The 18813-nt window shown below is 40.6% G+C and overlaps 1 protein-coding gene across 2 annotated transcripts in view; it reads left to right on the forward strand.

The window, feature by feature from the left end:
- Positions 1 to 18813, forward strand: part of atad2b (ATPase family AAA domain containing 2B) — a 66519-nt gene that overhangs the window by 43826 nt on the left and 3880 nt on the right. The window contains exons 26-28 of one of the 2 annotated variants that reach the window (XM_086263024.1): positions 745 to 863; positions 12499 to 12627; positions 13506 to 13677. In XM_086263024.1, coding sequence (XP_086119150.1) covers positions 745 to 863; positions 12499 to 12627; positions 13506 to 13511 — 254 coding nt within the window. In that variant the 3' untranslated portion in view covers positions 13512 to 13677. Of the gene's footprint in view, positions 1 to 744; positions 864 to 12498; positions 12628 to 13505; positions 13678 to 18813 lie in introns of those variants that run through there. The other variant, XM_086263023.1, reaches the window with a different exon arrangement.

An 18813-nucleotide genomic window follows, 5' to 3' on the forward strand; every position in this document is an offset into this window, starting at 1 on the left:
GTTATTATCATCCAGTTTTCTGATTTATGCTTGGTTTAAAATAGGATGTAAGACTCAGTGGTGAAACTTAAGTAGCATTAGCATTTATAAATACTATTCTTGGCTTGGATGCATTTCATAGCAAAATGCCATGGGCTTGAAAGTTATATGGATATGTTACACCTCCTGATATGCATCTTTGGATGGTTTTCAATTTTTGGATTTTCAGCAGTGGCTGCCTTTTCCTTTGCTCCAGTATATTTAGTTTCTTTGCCATGAAACCTTATGCTCCTTCTACTGGGATGTTGTGTTCAAGTCAGAGACGAGCAATAAGTTTTTGTTTGATTATGGGCCTGTGGTTTGGCTTATGATGAGGCCAGCTGGAAGGCTGAGGTAATGGTGCTGATAAAATATGAAGAAGCCATCAGAGGATGACATGATCGGACAACAGAACACGAATTGTGGCTCCTGAACCAATAGAAAAACTAAGCTACTCCACCCCCATCTCATTAAACACTGAGCCAGATGCGAGATATTGTACACTTTAAAGCTGATCGTAGCTGCAGATAATTTGTTTTTCTGTTGTATAATTGCATTGGACCTGTAGCCATGACATTTTAAATGTATTTTTCTTTGAATGAGAAGAACAAAACTGCATCAATTTAGTTAGTTTGCTTAGGTTATTCAGTTACTCTTGATTGCAGTTAAATATTTAATATTTCTTTGGTAATCTATTCATTTGTCTTTTCATTGATGTCTTTGAAGTGGGGACATTCAACAGTAGCTCATCAGAGCAGTTGAAGGAGTCCGCTGAAAGGACCGAGGAAGAGCCACAAGCAGTACCTCCCCATCCTCCAGTGGTAATTGACCACCAGCGACTTTTGGTAAGAATTTTATTTTTTTAAGAAAATAAATAAAGCATTATGACCATAACAGGTGTAGCAGCACACCACATGCACTTAAGCTTCCTTACATTCTTGAAAATACTGTAATTTTATTGGGGTGTTTTCAAGGTTTAAAAGGTGCATAGATTTTCGCTAAAGTGCTCGAAATTGCTTAAAACTGCACTGCTTTTGTGATGAAATGCTTTCTGACTGAATGGTTTGCCTCTTAGATAAAGAAAGAAAATAAGTTGGGGAGAACCTCTTCTTTTCCATAAAATAAATACGACTCCACTCAAGTACCACCTGCTGCTTGGAGCCTCTGTGTTTGGCTATAGTGTGATCTGCTGGTGTTTTTGAAATATACGCCTTGTGATGGAGCAGTGGGTGGGACATGACAACATGCTGTGAGGTGGCAGGTTTAATGAGCGTTAGTTTGATAATGAAAAAGACAAGGTCATGGTTGAAACGAGCGAAATCTGTAAGAGTGGCCTCCTGTAAATTCTACAGGACGTGGTGGGGGAGCTTTTGTCACTGTAGCTAGGCTAGCTGTCACCATGGGTATGTTGTCCAAGTATTATGGGGAAATACAGTTTTACTGATGTCGGTTTAATTGAGCATCAGTGTAATCATCTTTGACATAGGTCGATAATTAGATGTGGTCTAATGTTAATTGGCCACGTGCTCATGTTACTAATGTGGAGCTGTTAATGCTGGTTTAAGAATGCTAGTCGTGTGAAAGCCTAATAAAATACATCTGTGTGTGCGTTTGTACTGGAAAAATGAATAAAGGTTATGTTTTGATCTTTAAGTTGCCCGACATAGTTTGATACATTATTCTTGATGGTGTTTTACTTAACATTGTCATTCTTTTTGGAAAAAATATTGTTAAAATATATTTTTTAAATAGATCTGTGTGATCAAGTATGATCAGTATCACGTATTTATGAGCATCTTATTTATGAAGTGCTAGAGAAGCTCGAAAATACTTATTAAGCATCCTATCGTTTAAACACAAACGGTAACAGAAAATAGTGAACCTTAAATGTTGCTGAAATGGCAGCTTAATAATTCAAAGCTTGTTTGATTCAGACTGAGACATTTTCTTCAACTGTCTGTTGTGACTTTTTCATTACTGCAGCAGTTGTATTCAGTATTTCTAATTAAAATACAACAAAAAAATCTACTTGAAAGTTTATAAACATTGGCCTCTGGTCTGCATTCGCTTATTCTGAAATAATTGGCTGAGAAAAGACACACACACACACACACACACACACACACACACACACACACACACACACACACACACACACACACACACACACACACACAATGGAACTAAAAACACTTTTTAACTTTTTTCAACCATCAAGACTTCGGCTTTTTAAAATCCTGTCCACACCTCATTGCCATCTTGTTAATTTTACACAGCCATCATTCTGATTCAGACCATGAAGGATGTAACAGCTGGTGTGATTTGGCATTGTGCACTGTTAAGCATTTCAGATTTAACAGGTAGTGTGATCTGTATAAAAATGTTCTGGTAACACAAAGGCAAACATTTTGTAATGAGGAAATAGTCACAATAAATGTTAATAAATGAGCATTTCTTATGATTTTAATCACTTAATGTATCCAGTTATGATTTCAACAGTTTCCAACCTGAGTTGCTTTGTTAGAGGAAGAAGATTGTAGGATCTTGCAAAAACATTTAAACAAATTAAACAATTCCCCCCAAAAATGAATTGTGTAGTAGCCAATCCAATTAGTAGAAATTCTATAGAATTTCTACTAATTGTATTACTAATTGTAATAATAAGTAATACTGGTGTTATAAAGATGGTATAAATATAGGGTTGCCCCTTTTTTGGTAAATACAAATGGCTTCACTTCTGATCATTTTAAGAAAATCTATAAAATATAAATGTTAAGCAAAGATGTATTAGTTCCAACACTACCAGCTGTGGACTGTCACATCTTGAAAGTGCATAATTAGATTTTGATTATGGAGAAGATGAACTATAATCAAAAATGTTGAAAATATGTTTTTGTTTAGTCTTATTTAAGTTCATTTGGCTACTTGTTGCAATGCTGTTGTTAACAGTCTGGGTGAAAGGCTTGCTTTTTTGTTTTCTCCTCCCTTCTGTAATTGAAACAGCTGTGCCTCATTTGTATTGTCTTGATTGGTCACTCTTTGAATTATATGAACCATTAAGTCATCTTGTTTGTGCATATTTTTATATGCAAGTGAAACTGTGGCTTGTTCTGACCAGTGTTGGAAATTGCACTGTGGGTCGTATTCATACATACAGATGTTTAAAAATGGCTGCTTTTCGCATCAGGATTACTAATCAGTTAGCCTGGTTCTGCTGGAGTTCTCTTCTTGTTAGGAGAGTTGTTCCTTTCCACTGTTACAAAAAACTTGTAACATTTCTCTGCAACAGTGAAACATAAAGCTCCTTGAAGTTTTATGTTGCACTATGAATTGGTGCTATGTACGAAATGTAATTGAACTGAATTGATTTACATTTTAATATGTGTTTTATTGATGTAAAACACTAGTTTATTGTTGAGTCTGAGATATTACGCAGCCATTTGCAGCCCTGGCAGATTGAGCACTCCTCTCTGACTCTGATGCAAAGTCGTAAACAGGCAAGCTTCAAGTAAGCTGCACAAAGTAAGAAAGGGGGAAAAAACAAAACAGTTTCTATTAAATGCACAAGTTGCACAACCTCATCCATTCAGTTTTAATTTATGTTAAAATCAATCTTTTACATTGTCTTGCCTTTAGACTATTGAACTTTTCCCCCTCCCATTTAATCAACAGGTAGATTAGACGCCTGGAAAGTCCCACATTTTAACTTATACCTTTGTGTAACTGTAGAATATAGAAAAAGTTGAATAAAGTCTCTCCCTCCCTCCCTCCCTCTCTCCCTCTCTCCCTCTCTCTCTCTCTTCTTTGAATGGGATTTAAGGTATTGAGGTTGTGGAAGTGCAATCATGGGTGACCAGCCTTAAGCTTTCACCAGATCCATAGGTCTCTTCTGGAGCTGATGCTGTCACACTGCCCTTCTCAGATGAATAACTTCTTAAGCTTATCCCTCCTTTTCATTCATGCTACAGTTATGCCACTGTCGCTCGTCCCCTTCCATCTTTCAATTATCAACCTTTTGTATCCTTGCCCTCTGAACATAGGAGGGAGCCAATTACAATGGAAAGAACGAATTTCACATCGTTCAATCAACAGGTGTTGTTCCAGTTAAATCTGAAGGAAACAAGGTCATGACTCAAACATGAGCTTCTCTCTGACCCACTAGATCTGCCAACTCGTCCCAGGGTGTGTTCAAGTAAGTGGAAGCATGTGAAGCAGCTCCGTGGTACTTTGCACTGTCACGCCAGGGTCCCACCTAATACCCCAAGTGTAAATTGGAGCCTCGGCTCAGTGGGCCCCCTTGACAGCACTTCCCACTGATCGGATGGTTGGGGAGGGGGCGCTGGTTTTACAGCGCTCTGTGTAGTGTAATTGGTGTAAAAGAAGTGTCCTTCTGACATGTGCTTACGTCTTTCCTCAACGCTCCGAAGAGACATCCAACTATCAAGCCATTATCTAGTGGTTTTTACACACATCCCATGGGGATGATGGGGACCGTAGGGGTACATATCTCTTCGTGCTGAACCTGACTCCATCTTTCAGCCTGATTGACAGGCTTTTTAGCTGGCCTGATCTTAGTGCTTCAACTGGCTGCCCCTATGAACAGCCACACATAGCAGTAATCTGGAGGTTTATTTGTTAGCAGGGGGAAGAAGGGAGATATCTTAAAGAAACAGATTGTGAAAAGAGGGGACTGTGAATAATTGCTTTTTCATCCCAGTCTTACGGAACAAATTGAATTTCCGGTGCGCAGGATGAGAGCCGCCATTTAAGCAGATATTTGCTGGCGGGGCTGGGACTGGCACGGTGCCTGATGTGTGTTAGGGCCCACAGTGAGTGGTGTACTGTTCCCTCACTCTTCAGTTGTATTCATTGATTGTAGAAGCCTCATTATTCCTGACTTTTAACTTGATGGAAGAGGCTCTGAAATCTCTCTGGAATTAAATACCATCAGAGTGTTATGAGTTTGTTCACAGACCCTACACGCAAAGCCTGTAGGACGGAGATGGTATTATTTCAGTATTCACACCCTGCCTTTCAGAGCCATTGCACAGTTATTTGCTCTGATTCACTTAGTAAAATCAAGTTCTGTTATTGCCAGTTTCTCTGAAATGATGCTTGATGCTGTCTGGATCAAAATGAAATCCTCAGTATGAATAAATAGGTCCTGAGGCTTGTTTCTCTCCCTACTCCAAAACGTCTCTCATTCTCAGCTGTTTTCTTTCATCAATAATCAGACACTTGTCCACAGATGGGCTAGGAGAAGTGGTGCTGAGGATTGCAGATGAGAATTCAGTAACAAGAAATCCAATCTGGCCCCAGCAATTTTTCCTCCATCTCACCAAGAACACACAGATTATCGTCTGCTCTGCTGTTTCCTTTAGCAGCTGCCCAGAAAAAGCCAGTGTTTCTAGTCACTGGCGCAGTATGGAGTCTTTCTGGCTTGATGCTTAGTTTCTACAGCATGTCAGGATTTCCTGTTTTAGAGAAGCTTGTCAACAGAAATGGCCCTGCTTCAGTTTGTCATCTCCCTTCATTTTTTAGTATTGATAACAGCAGGGGCCCCCTTTGGCAAAGTAGCCATGCCTCGTGCCTGTTCAAAAGAAGACAGCCTAATAGTAGTGCTGGACCATCGTTTTGATTGTCAATAAAAATAGATGGTGCTTGAAGTGCTTCTTTTATTTTTATTCATTCCCACTGATTGCTTTGACACATCTCCCATTTGCATGTAATTGCATATCTGTGCCTCTTGGCTATGCAGGTGAGGGTCACTTGTTTGCTCACACAACATAAACATACCAGTTAGTCTCTCTTATTTCTCTTCTAATAGTTTGCGGCCAGATTTATTGTGCCCTTTTGCGTTGCTCCCATCTCCTCAACCTTTGGCTTAGGGTTACACTGTGTGGGATTTTGTACGTCTTAATACCCATACAGTACATGAAGATGGTATTTTTAATGTCTGGTTACAATGTTTAATATCAGGGCTGAAACAGTTTCTTCTGTTCCCTGAAAGAGAGGACAAGAACAAAGTACAACACGTAAGTATGGGATATCACTCCCCCGCATGTCCTGGCTGAAGAAACCTCTATTCATGCTTTTAGGGTGGAGGCCATGTGATGACATGCGCATGGCCCTGCCTGCACATATACCCCCTGCCATCACAGTCAAGCCGAGGTGCGCGGTGAGGCAACCTTGTGTTGTACCTCGTTCCTCTCCTTCAGGGAACAAAGTCATAGATATAACTGTTCCTTTTCAGTCGATTCACTCGGGACAACACATAAATATGGGACATGTATACAACCAATGTACTCCAGTTGGACCACCGGCACCTTAGTGTGCGGTAGATCCAGGGGAAGGACAGCAGGAGCCATCAATCGATAGGACTGAACAAAAGAGTGCGGTGATGCCCAACGAGCTGCAGCACAAATATCACCTACGCGGGGTTTAAAAAGAGCACATCAGCTTACATTCTCCTGGTGGAATGTGCTCTCACCCCCTGGGGCAAAGCGAGACCCTTGGTGCTGTACGCACATGAGGCAGCTTCCATAATGCAGTGGGACAGCCTCTGTTTAGACAGAGCTCTACCACTTGCTGGATTAGTGAAGCAGGCAAACAAATGGTAACATAAATGCACATTCTGAGTGCGATCAATGTAGGTAGATAGGGCACACACCGGACCAGAGAATGAGGCATCCACTGTCATGAAAAGAGAAACCGCACCCCTGAGGACGGGGCCGAACAGAACAGTTCTGCCCTGCTTGCTTCGGTTTAGTGTCCATTCCAAAACGCTGCACAGGAAGACTCAAAATTAGCGCTCCGCAGGCAGCCTATGCAGCCGCTGCACAGTGGAGGCCAACACCAACAGAAGCCGTTAAGCTAAACCTAAGCTGCCAGGACGCATAGCTAATTTGCTCTAGCAAGCCAGCCCAACTCTGCAGAGGTGTTCTTAGCGAGGTGAAGAATGTAAGAACTGGGGGGTGATTTGATGACCGGTGGTATATGTGGCTTGCATCAAGGTTTCTTCAGCCAGAAAACGCAGGGATGTGATATCCCATACTTTTGTGTTGTACCGAGTCAATCAATGGAAAGATAACAATCCTGTTAAGATGCTATTGCAGTTGTTAATTCATGGGCAGGCTGCGATTCCAGGTCAGTTATATTGTGTGTGTTAATAATGTATCGTAAATGTAGGTCTGTAGTAACGAATTTCAAGCCTCCGCCACCTCCTCACTGCTCAAATCCTATGATAACAAATACCTGCTGTAACGCTTTAAGCTGCACTGCTTATTCAGATGAATCCAGCTTTACCAGGCCGTACATGCTTTTGTATATTCCAAAAGCATACCCTCATAATGCACAGACGGTGTGCAACGCTTAGTGCTCTGTCAGCATCTTTCACTGTTTAACACTTTACTCTTCCTGCACACTGGTTGCACGACACATGGAAAGGAGTTTATATTGATTACCCTTTATTTCCCTTGAGCTCTCCCCAAAGTTTAATCATATCAGTTCATTAGCAAATCCTTTTCCATAACCTTGACCTAAATCTTTTCTGTATTAAATTTTTCTCCCCTGTGCATTTGTTTGGTAAACATATCTTCATCTGATAATTTTGCTCTGTGTATGTGGAGGTCTGTTTGGTTTTCTTCTCCTTTATTACCTGGTGATATTGGATCTCTCCTGTCTTGAGTCTGTAAAATATGAAATTTCTTTCCTCCTTTTCCTTCCTTATTTTTTCCATCTTATTATCTTTTCCCCCCCAATTGTAATTTTTATCTTGTAATACTTTTTTTGCCAAGGACTTGCCAAATGAAACCTGCAGATTTTACATTTGGTCATTTTCACATCTCTCAATGTTCTATATTCCTACCCAGACTCATGTCATGTATGGACTATTTGATTTATAAGGCTCATATTGTTATCAGTGTTTTTGAGTAAAAAAAAAAAAACAATACTCATTGCTCAGATTTTTTCCTCCTAATTGAGATTGAAGCCATGTGCTTCAGGACATTTTAAGTCCTGAGATAAAGTTTGAGCTATCCCAGGCAGCTCTGTTCTGTAGAACTACATTTAAGATGTATTAGGAAAACCACTAAGATTGACATTTCTAGATTAAAGCCTTAGAATAGTTTAATTTACCCCCTGCCCAGGAAACCAGCCCTTAGGTCTCTTAAGTTTTCTATCAATTAAAGTTAACTCCTTTATTGATCTTTGTGTGTGAGTGAATATAATAACAATTATCTACATTTATTTTCATCCGTGATTCATATTTTTGTGTGTGATTCTGAATTCAGTGTTCTACTCATTATCTAAGTGGCTGAGTCACCGCATAAACCTAACGGCACACAGAGCATGATGTGTTCATTTACATAGGTAAATATTAAAATCATCAGTTAGAAGAGAGTAATGCTGTTTTTAAACAGTATCATTGGACTCATTTTATTCAGATATCAAATTGCATACTTTGCACAAAAGACGTTACCATATATAGCATCGAAAACCCTTTTTTCCTCCTCTACTAAAGTAAAGAGAATTCACCGTAATCTAATGGCATTTCCCTGTAAAGCCAAGCGTTGCATATTTAAGATGAGCTGTCGACCCCTGCAGCGGTTTTTACATGGGCAACTGAACAGAAACACCATTTCATTTTAATGTTCTGGGACCATGGTAATATGATTCATCATGATTGTCCCTGACCCTTGTAACACTATCAATATTGCATTATCCGTGTGACCGAGTGCCCTGTAAACCACATTATTTGCCACCATGACTTAATTTTTTTTTTTTTTAAATAAATCTGAAAATCCAAATCCAGTGTCTGCCTCAGCTGAAGGTAACAAACAAACCAGAATCATTAATAATTCATTCATTTGCTAGTATTGGAGACACAAAATCTTAGTTAACAGGAAGAGCAGGCTGAATTGTTCTCAGAGGCAGATATTGAAGGCTTAATAGCGTCCCTTGTGATGGAGACTGTTGGGTTTTGAGTCCTTGTTGTTGAGTTTTTTCCTCCTCCCTCTCTGCCTGCTAACCCTCTTCTCTCAGCCAGTGGTGAGGAAGTCTCTCCAACACACATGTGCGTGTAGATAGTGAAGCCTTCAGTGATCAAAGAAGACCCTCTACTGTATCACAGTCAGCTCCAGTCTGCATGCCTGACTGTGTACAGCATGCTTATTTGAAAAAGGGATTTGTTTGCAAAATACCAGAAGCATAGAGCGACTGTAAATTCAGTGGACTGCACTTACATTCTGCACATTTTCGAGACTTTTAAGTGGAAATACTGCATTTTATAAAATATTTGTGCAAGCCACGTTAACAAAAGCTCTGAGTTTGCCGCTAATGACAATGTATACCCTTATTCAGCTGTTGTTTAAAATCGCAGGCATCCCAACCCTCCCTTTTGAATCTATGTTCTTAAGAAGCATAGATAGAGATGTGGTAAAGAAAAGGTTGTGGGGGAAGATGGAGCAAGGAGTTTAGAAGGGGTGAGGTTAAAAGGCCCATGTCAGTAGTAGTCTTTAACGCATGGGATTACGGCCCTTTTGTGTGCTGTGAGCTCACTCAGTCACTGAGCCCATGTAAGACCCTCTCACACCATTTACCCCACAGTGTCGCCGACACCCTGATCAAGCTGACAAAGGCTGGAAAGTGCACTGCTGCAATCAGCCTGGTAACAGTAAGAGGAGAATAAAGCGAAGAAACGGAGAGAGAGAGAGAACAAAGAGGGGAAAGAAAGGCGCATAAGAGAGGAGAATGCAAAGACAAATACACCAGAAGCAAAGACTGTTGTGCAATAGTAATGTCGGAAATGCAGTTGAAGAGGAGGTGAGAAGAGGCTGTGTAAAACAGTGAAAATGGCTTGAGGTGAGAAGATGAACTATCTCAGGAGAAAAAGGTGCATTATAAAGTAGAGACACTTAAAGCAAGAGTTGGGGAACATGATGAAAAATGGAGAGAAATGCAGTGGCAGTGGGATGAAAGGCTGGCTGACATTATTACACATGTGCGATGGGTTGGTAATGATGCTAATTAAAGCTTTTATGCATGTGTTGTTAAAACCGGCATCTCACTGTGATGTGCTCCATTTGGACCTCTTTTATTAGTTCTTATGGCTGGATTGAAACTATGAAAGCTGATAGCTCCCCTGATGTTAGGCCAGAGTTAATGTGAAAAAAGTACAAAAAGATACCAGTAAAATATATTCAATATGTAGCAGCTGATGGCACTTTTTTCCCAGTGTTGCAGAGATCATGATTATCGCTCTGCATGAATTCTGAATATTAGATTTTTTTCATGTTCTTAGCTTCTTTATGTAGACATTATTTGTCAAGGGACTTGGTTATTAGATTGGCCAGGTGGAAGTTCTTGTGAAAAGGGATATAACCAGTGATTTTCTACACTACCAGATGAAATTATGAAAGTTTGAATGTTTCAAAGGAATAATCGTCCTGTTTTCTGGACCTTTAAGTTTTATATGGTATGCATTTAGCGGCTGTGCTTATACGGAGTCTGATGTTCTGCTTGTAATCATTTCAAAAGCTGAAACAGTAAAAATAATGCTTAGTTTAAACACCCCAATCAGAAGAAACACGCCCGCTTTTTTTCAGTTTCAGAGGGATGAAATAAACCTTTGTGTAAACTGATTAGGAGAAAACTTGTACAATGTAAGTAATTTAACCTGATTGCATTCTTCTCTCCACATGCCCTCCATCTTGACAGAAAAGTGCAGGAACATATGCTTCTCTGCTTTTGGAATATGGCAGCCTGCAAGCGCAGCTGTCAATCTGCATAGAGATTGTTTTAAATACAGTGTTTTCAGGAATTAAGAGTGCGATAATAACGGCAACTACTGTGGCGAACAGATGATGGCTGTCTGTGTTCAGGGAGCTGATTAAACATGTGACGTTTACTGATAACTGTAGAAGAAGGGGAGAAGTTAACAGGTGAAACAAAGTCTTGAATCAGACTGACTTCAACTATAGAAATGTTTACATGTGACTGAAAGAGAAGCTGTAAAAGCTTTTTCTGATGATCTGTCACACTGTGGTTTTTCATAGTAATCATTGCTCTAACACAATTTTTCCATTTGTGGTGCTTTATGATGTCAAAGAGATTACATATCCTTAATATAGTCATCTCAGGCACATTACACAGTGGACTTGCCAACCTGCTGTTCAAACCTTATGTTTGTAGGAGGAGCTGAGGGGCTGCACCGAGGCCTAATATGAGATGAATAATGTTTATTTTGAATTGTGAATTATGCAGAGGTACTCTAATAGACTCCAAGGATAATAAATATGGAGCTGGAAACGGACACATTAAGTCCACTTTGAGCTGGAGTTTATCCAATCTTCTAAATACAAAATGTGAAAACATTGATGCAGATAATGTTGTTTAGTTGGAAGCAGGTGTAATTTCTCTCTCCATGTGATGTTTGTAGCAGAAAAAAACAATCTAAGGAAGGCTTTTAGGAGGTCACTGATTACGTTAGTCAGCACTGAGATGAAGAGCAGTAGCAAATGTTTGTCACGAGGATTCGATACGAACCATTAGGACTAATGCATCATGCATGACGTTTTTCATTCTTTCAGTTATAAAGAATAATAACAATAATAATATTGGTGGCAGGTACGTGGCTCCAAGCTGTGGTGTATCTTAATAGAAGCTAAAAAGTAAAAAATCCTACAGAGTATTTTTCTTCAGGCCAGATTTCCGGTTATGAGCAGACTTTGTCTTGGGATTAAGTTTCTGCTCAAGTTTCTCTTGATGTGAAGCCTCAGTTTAACTTTAATCAGGCCAACTGTCATTTAAACAGAACCCATTGTCAGATGGAGTGATTAATACAATGCTAACCTTTTTACCTTTGCAATTTTCATTCTTTTGCTCACTGTAATTATCTCTCAGACGTTCACTGATGAGGCTCTGACAAACATCTATGTCTTATTAATCATCATATTGCCTTGATTTTATGTTTTTCAAGCAGTTTTCTCTCTCTGTCTCTCTGTCTCTCCCACACACACACCATTTAATTTCAGTTGAGGTTTCTCTGTTTGCCTTGTGTCAGTGATGATAACTTTAATTATTGTGCCTTTGCTGTCTCAGTCCGTGCATTCTGATGAGCTGCGTGTTTAAATAGAAGCGCATATACACACAGACTTTGGTTTGGGTAAAATGCGAAGAACGGGTCAATTAAAAGGGCCTTTGACTGTCCAGAATGTTTTAATTAAAGTAGCAGTGAAATGTAAACTTGGTTCTAATTATGATTAGCCTTAATTAGCTGTCATTCTGATCTTAATTGCTTTTGAATGCAGCTGACCTCCAAATGATGCATCTTCCACGCACCAGCATCAGTGAGTTGCTTGTGCGACCCGTTGTTCCATCACTGTACGACTGTCCGATTGCGCCTGTGCTGTTGTTTCTGTGGTATATATTTGTAAGATGTATTTATTTTCTAAAACGAATGATTTCTATTGTTTCCTGCAGATTCTACTGGATATGGTGGTGAAGAAGAGCGAGGGCTACAGCGTGGAGCAGCTGGAGCGACTGTACTCCCTACTCAGCCAGTGCATCTACAAGCATCGTAGAGAGTACGACAAGACCCAGCTACTCGAGGTCAGAGAGACACAACACACACTGGTGTAGCCTTTATAATGTGCATTTAAATACAAATATAGTCCTTATCCAGTACTGCAGTCTGCCTTGAGCCTTTCACTTAAAGGTGAAAGTGATTTTGTTGAATCATAACATTTAATTGCTACTTTAAATAATGCATTAGGTACACAAATGCCAAATCTTGCCATTTTCAGCTTCTCAAATGAGAATATTTCACATTTTTCAGATTCTCTTTAATATAGAAATGTATTGACAATGGTAATAAATGTTTTCTTTTATTGTTTGAAACCCACAAACACTCAAAATTATTATATAAATTAGATGGACAATGCCAGGAAATTCTGGGCAGCATGCAATAACTGCAGCTTGGAGAGCAGTACAAGGTCTAACAAAAATTGGAGTGCCCGGCCTTTACCTAAACCTTATCCTTTGTGGATAATCATTTAAAGCCATGCACCACCCAAAGACTCTCGCACTGAAAAGGGTAAAAATAAAACAAACTCGGGCTAATCAGAAAGTAGGTTTAAGGACAGGAGCAATCGAGCTTCTTGGGGACCAGAGAACCCTCCTGAAGATTTTCCAAGAACCCCCTCGTAACCTTAACATAGATTTAACTGGTTTGGATTTAGTGTCACATGGACAGATGAGTGGCATGTGTTTCTCCGTGCTTGAATAATAGCTAACAGGGTAATTAGCTAACTTGCGTAGCAGATCGCAGTCATATCGGTGTTTCTGCTGGCCCAAAGTGAACATGCGAAGGACCCCCTCCCCTTCTGTATGTTTAACATTTGCATTTTTAGTAATTCTCAAAGCAAGATGTTATGGATGTCAAGAAAATGTTACTTTTTAGATTTATTTTTTTATATTTTGTCCTACAGATTTGACCTTGTTCAGACCAAATAACTCCGATTATTAAAGAGCTGGAGACAGTTGTACACAAAGGCAGATGATATCGGAGAAGGTGTGGCTTTCTCCTTAGGGAGCTTAGACATCTCTGAACACTGCGACAGACTGAAACAAGAAGACGTGTTTGGCACTCACTGGGATTCATGACAAAAAAAGGCTAGATATCGACTATGGAAGAAGAGATGGGTAAGAGTAGCATAAACAGCATCTAGATCAGGGTAGAAATTGAGGTCTGCAGCAGAGTGTGATCTAATGAGGACAGTGGAAACTAGTAGTGAGAACATTTAAAAAATTGTTTTCAGTGCTTGTGGGAGACCCCCACAGTATATTCCACATAATTCTGATGTTAGTTGGCCAAACAAATGTACTGAACTTCTTAAACTCCACTGAGGCTTCATGAAAAATATATTATGGCTTTGTTTTCCAAAATAATTACAATTTAAAATGGTACTGTGTTTCAGGCAGCCAGAATAAGATCTTAGCGGCACAGGACTGAAAGTCAGAATTTTATATTCATGAATGCAATCAAGCCGCTGACACACAATAATGTTTTATATTATGGTAGCATGATGGTAATTTTGAGGAGATGTAGATCATAAAATGTAATATAAAGACAAACTCGTGCTACAATAACCGCAAATGTTCATTTATCTTTTTCCCAAGTCTCTCGGGAAAATACTGCAAATAATAATAAGCGAAGGATGACAAAAGGGTCTGAATGAATGGGAACTTTTTCCTTTTAAGTTTGGCTCTTTCTTGACAATGTTCCATGTAGAAAAAGCTGCTGTATATTTTCCCAGAATCCCATCTGGTCATCTGCTGCTGCTGTAGGATGTCAGTGCAGACAGGGGCTCAGAATGGCAGTGTCCTGGCGCTGGTAGCCAGTGCCGGCTGTCAGGATGTCAGAGGGAGGAAGCGGCAAAGGGAGAGGGAGAGAGAGCAGTCAGCCAGGTGGTGCCGCCTGTCTACGGGCCGCTCTGGTGAAGGGAGGGAGGGCGCGTGTCTGGGTTCGTTTCATACTGCCAGCCTAAATTGGTGTTTCGAGAGCAGAAATGTCAGCTCATCTGGCACGTGTTTTGTTTGCCTGCATTTCCAAACATACATCTCAACCCCACAGCAGGTCATCTCCTTGAGAATGCAAAACCACGAGCACACAGATGCACACCGAGGTGGTCCAGAGTGTAGGGGCTGCAGCCTTTTTGGGGGCAACTCTCGGTATTTATGTCCGAGTTGTAGAGCTGAGTGAAATGGAGCGTGTCCATACATTTGTCTCCCTTACGTTCTCGCCGTCCTCCTCTGGGCACGGCTCGTCTCAGTCTTCCTGAAGAGCTGACCTTTTCAGCAGATGGAGCGGATAGCACGCTGCGTTTAAAGCCAGAGGGACCGTATCTGCTCTGTACACAGAAACCCGCAAGCTATGTTCCTGTCCACAAATTGGCGTATGTGTTTCCCTTGGCCCGGTATCATATTTTGCTCGTGTCTCAGACAGCAATTAAAGACTTTGTAAGGGCCTTTGACCTTTAACCTAAATCTGTGCTGTGCCAAAGCTGAACAGGATACCAGTCAGGTTAACTAAACCCCTCAATAGTTGATTAATTCTCTGCCAGTTTTGTGTGTATACTGCTGAGGGCTTTGGCCTGCAGGTCAATTAACACTTTTATTCCTACTTGTTTAGCCAAAGCAGCGTCATGAATAAGAGCCTAATTGTTCCTAAAACTAATTTGACCATTGAACTATTTGATTGGTTCCTGGCATGCATTTCGTATTTAGAATATTGATTAAACTTGAGCTTCAAGGGGGCCTATTACGCTCATTTTCCAGCACCGTATTTTGATTCCTGCACATTATTAAAGTAGCATTTCATTATGGAGTTCAGAAATGATCTTTATTTATTTTACACTGGGCTTCGGTACACCCCAACAAGCATTTAGCTCATTTCTCCCTGCTTTTAAGTTAGCTTCTTTCTGATTGGCTGTTACTCACAATCAAGACTTCTGTGGTCTCATATGAACACTCATTGACGTCCTACAGAGACAAGAGTATAAAAACTGCCTCACACTCAGCTTTTGGCTCATGGGATTACACGCACTGCACTATTGGAAGACTAAATATGAAAAAGCGTAACAGGTCCTCTTTAAAGAGTCTTTTGAGACCTTCTCTGACATTTGTTGCTGAATAGCCATATAAAGAGAAACCTATTTAAAATAGGCGGTATCAGTTTCTCCATTGACAGTAGGCTATGCAGTGCAGGCTTTCATCATTGTGAGTCTGTGAATCTGATGTCAGCGGCTTGTGTAACAACACCTTCATCCAGGAACAATACACAAGATTGTTCTCTCTCGACTCTTTCTTCCCTGGAAAAAACGACTCAACTTATACTTGAGTTGTTGTGAAGATTTTTTTGTTTGGTTTTTTCCCCCTCTCACCTAACCTTCACGTAGATGCTGCAGAGAACCTCGTCCTCCCAGGGGTTGTAGCAAATTAGATCTGGGAAATGGAGGAACTCTGTAAGTGATGTGGGAGTAGATAAGATGGGTTCAAACAAGGTGGGTGCACCAAAGTAATTTAAAGTTAACAGTGGAGAGCATGCTACGCTGGATTTTTCTTTTCATGCACGCGTTGAGGGCCCCAGTGAGATATAAAACACCTAAAACTGCAGTTTGGCTGCAGTTGACCTGTTGAGCTGTGCAGAGGTCAGACATTTTTGCCATGTAAGTCACCATCCACCCATGCTAGATAGAGACAGTGTTACAGGCTAACTTTATGTCAGTGAGACAAAGGGGAGGTGCTGTGAGGGCTTGTTAGTCTGCTGTGTACTCGGGATGACAGCGTGCGAGGGCTTCAGGCAGATAAACTTTAGATCACAGAGGCGCAAAGCGTCAAGGCAGTGAAGAGCTCATTTGCATGTGCCCGTGTTTACAGTGAAACACAGCAAAAAAGTGCTAAAAGCACAGACATGGGCTGAGTCGAGGTTTTCACGAAGACTTTTTCATTCAAATGAACATCAGCTTCACCTTTCTTGGCTTTGCTGGCTTTTTACAGCTCGTGCAACCTGGATTTGATCGCTGTGGGGCTGTGATGAAGTGCTAAGCGCTTAATTGTTGTTCTAAATGAAGTTTCAAGAGAAGTTGGAATCTCATGCAGAATAACACTGGCGTGATTAAATTTACCTGGCTCCAGCTAAATTAGATCTCATGTTCTGATGTGTCAACTGAAAGTTAAATACACAGGCAGGACTGTTTTGGTGGGAAGAGTGAAAGCGGACTCCCTTTTGTTTGGGTTGGGTACTGCCAACAGTGATGCGTGGTGACGGCGGAGCTGCCGAGCAAAAGCCGTTTCTAGGCTGAATGGCAATACATGATGTATATGTTCCATGTGAGATGTCGGCAATATTTAGGATCAAAAATAAAACGCATAAAACTGCGGAAACGTTTCAACATATGTCACAATGAAATTAAATTAGAAAAACGGTGGTAAATTCTTAAAAATGGAGACGGACGCTTATCAAATCCACTGAGAGAACTAATCATTTTATCCCGAGAAGCACAGATGTTGGTCTGTTGCAGCCCTGATTGGTTCATTTGTGTTCTTGTGTCCTTTTGGTGTTTAAACACTTCGCTTGAATCTGAACCGAATGCTTTATTAGGTATTATCAGGTTGGTTGCAGCAGAAATCGAGACTCATCAGACCAGGTTTGTCCTGTTTTAAGCTGACAGGACTGGTAATCGGCGTGCTCTTCTGCATACATTGATTGTAATGAGTTACTGTTGTCCCCCTACCAGCTTGAAGCAGTCTGGCCAGTCTCCTCAACAAGACATTTTTGTCCAGAGAGCTGCTTCTCTTTTTTACACCATCCTCTGTAAACTTTAGAGATGGCTGCGCGGGGGGAAATCCCAGCCCGTCTGGCACCAATAACCATGCCCCATTCAAAGTCGCTTCTTCTCCAATTTGATGCTTGACCATGTCTAGATGCTTAAATGCAGCCATGTGATTGGCTGAACTGGTGCATGGGTTAGCGAGCAGTTGGAAACAAACAGGTTTCCTCAGTGCCATTAAAAGATTACATCTGCCTTCTTAAATTTGAGAGCTTCAGTTTTGTATTTATTGTTGGTGCTGCGCTGATCCTTCCTCCATGCTGCATGAGAGCAGGCTGCAGATGCAGAGGGAGTGTGGGGTGGGGCTGAGTGAGTCACACAGTTTAGTGAGAGAGAAGAGATGCAAACACTGGCATGGCTTTGTTAAAGAGATGATTTCTGTAGCTCAGCTTGGAGCAGGGGTCGGCAACCTTCAACATCAAAAGAGCCTTTTTAACTGAATAATGTGAGGGGGGGGAAAACGTGTGTGTGTGTGTGTGTGTGGGTGGGCAAGTAACAAATAGCTGTATGTAATTTGGAGAGGATAATACATATACTTAAGGCATCTGATTATTCTTGTATTAATAAGAAGAAGAGCTTTTTTTTTTACTGTTTAACAAACACCTTAAAAAAGAGGAAAAACAAATATAACATAACCTATTTGAGTTCACAGCTTGTGGAAAATTAATCAAATAAAAAATAGCCCACTTTAAAATAAATAAAACATAGCAGTGAAATAAAAAGAATAATCATGAAAACTATTTGTATGTAATTATGACTTCAGTCCATTTCAGTGTGCTGTCATCGTCTGCAATAAACCAGCCCTGAGCTCAGCATGTTCACCCAAAGGGGGCGAAGAGCCGCATGCACCTCCCCGACCTCTGGCTAAGAGGGCATCGGTACAAAAAGTGTGGTCTCATCATCTATCGCCCAGCTGCTTGCCCAGAAATCTAATCAGTCCAAAAATTCAGTGGTATTTCCAAGCTGACTTTTGAAAGGAAGAAATAAAATGAATAAAAAGTGAAGTTCAGTTTTTGGCACTGTCAAACCAACAGCTCAAATACAGAGGCAAATACAGTCAGTAAATAACAGAAAATCTATTTTCTTCATCGATCATCTAATCCGTTTATGAACGGATTATTCAGCTTGTTAAAACTTGCGGTCTCTGCTGGAAAAAGTTTGCCCTTCTTTAGATGTTAAAAAAAATTGCTGTAAAGTTGGCAGTTCTTCTTCCTTTTTTTTCTTTAAACTTCTTGAAATTGATATCTTGTAGCCGCGCGTGTCGCACTGACTCAGCCATTCAGATGAGAGAAACACACAGTGTAACATCTTCCAGGCATTAATCATGGTCTAGTGCAGGCTAACATCCATCTCTCTTCCTCTGGCTCTGCTCAGATTTAGTCAGTGTCAAACTGCTGTTTTCACG

This window comes from Aulonocara sp. 'chitande type north' Nkhata Bay, linkage group LG15 (genome assembly GCF_057382095.1).
Source record: "Aulonocara sp. 'chitande type north' Nkhata Bay isolate Kocher_YH1m ecotype deep benthic linkage group LG15, A_spYH_male_GT1.1, whole genome shotgun sequence".
Taxonomy (NCBI): Eukaryota; Metazoa; Chordata; class Actinopteri; order Cichliformes; family Cichlidae; genus Aulonocara; species Aulonocara sp. 'chitande type north' Nkhata Bay.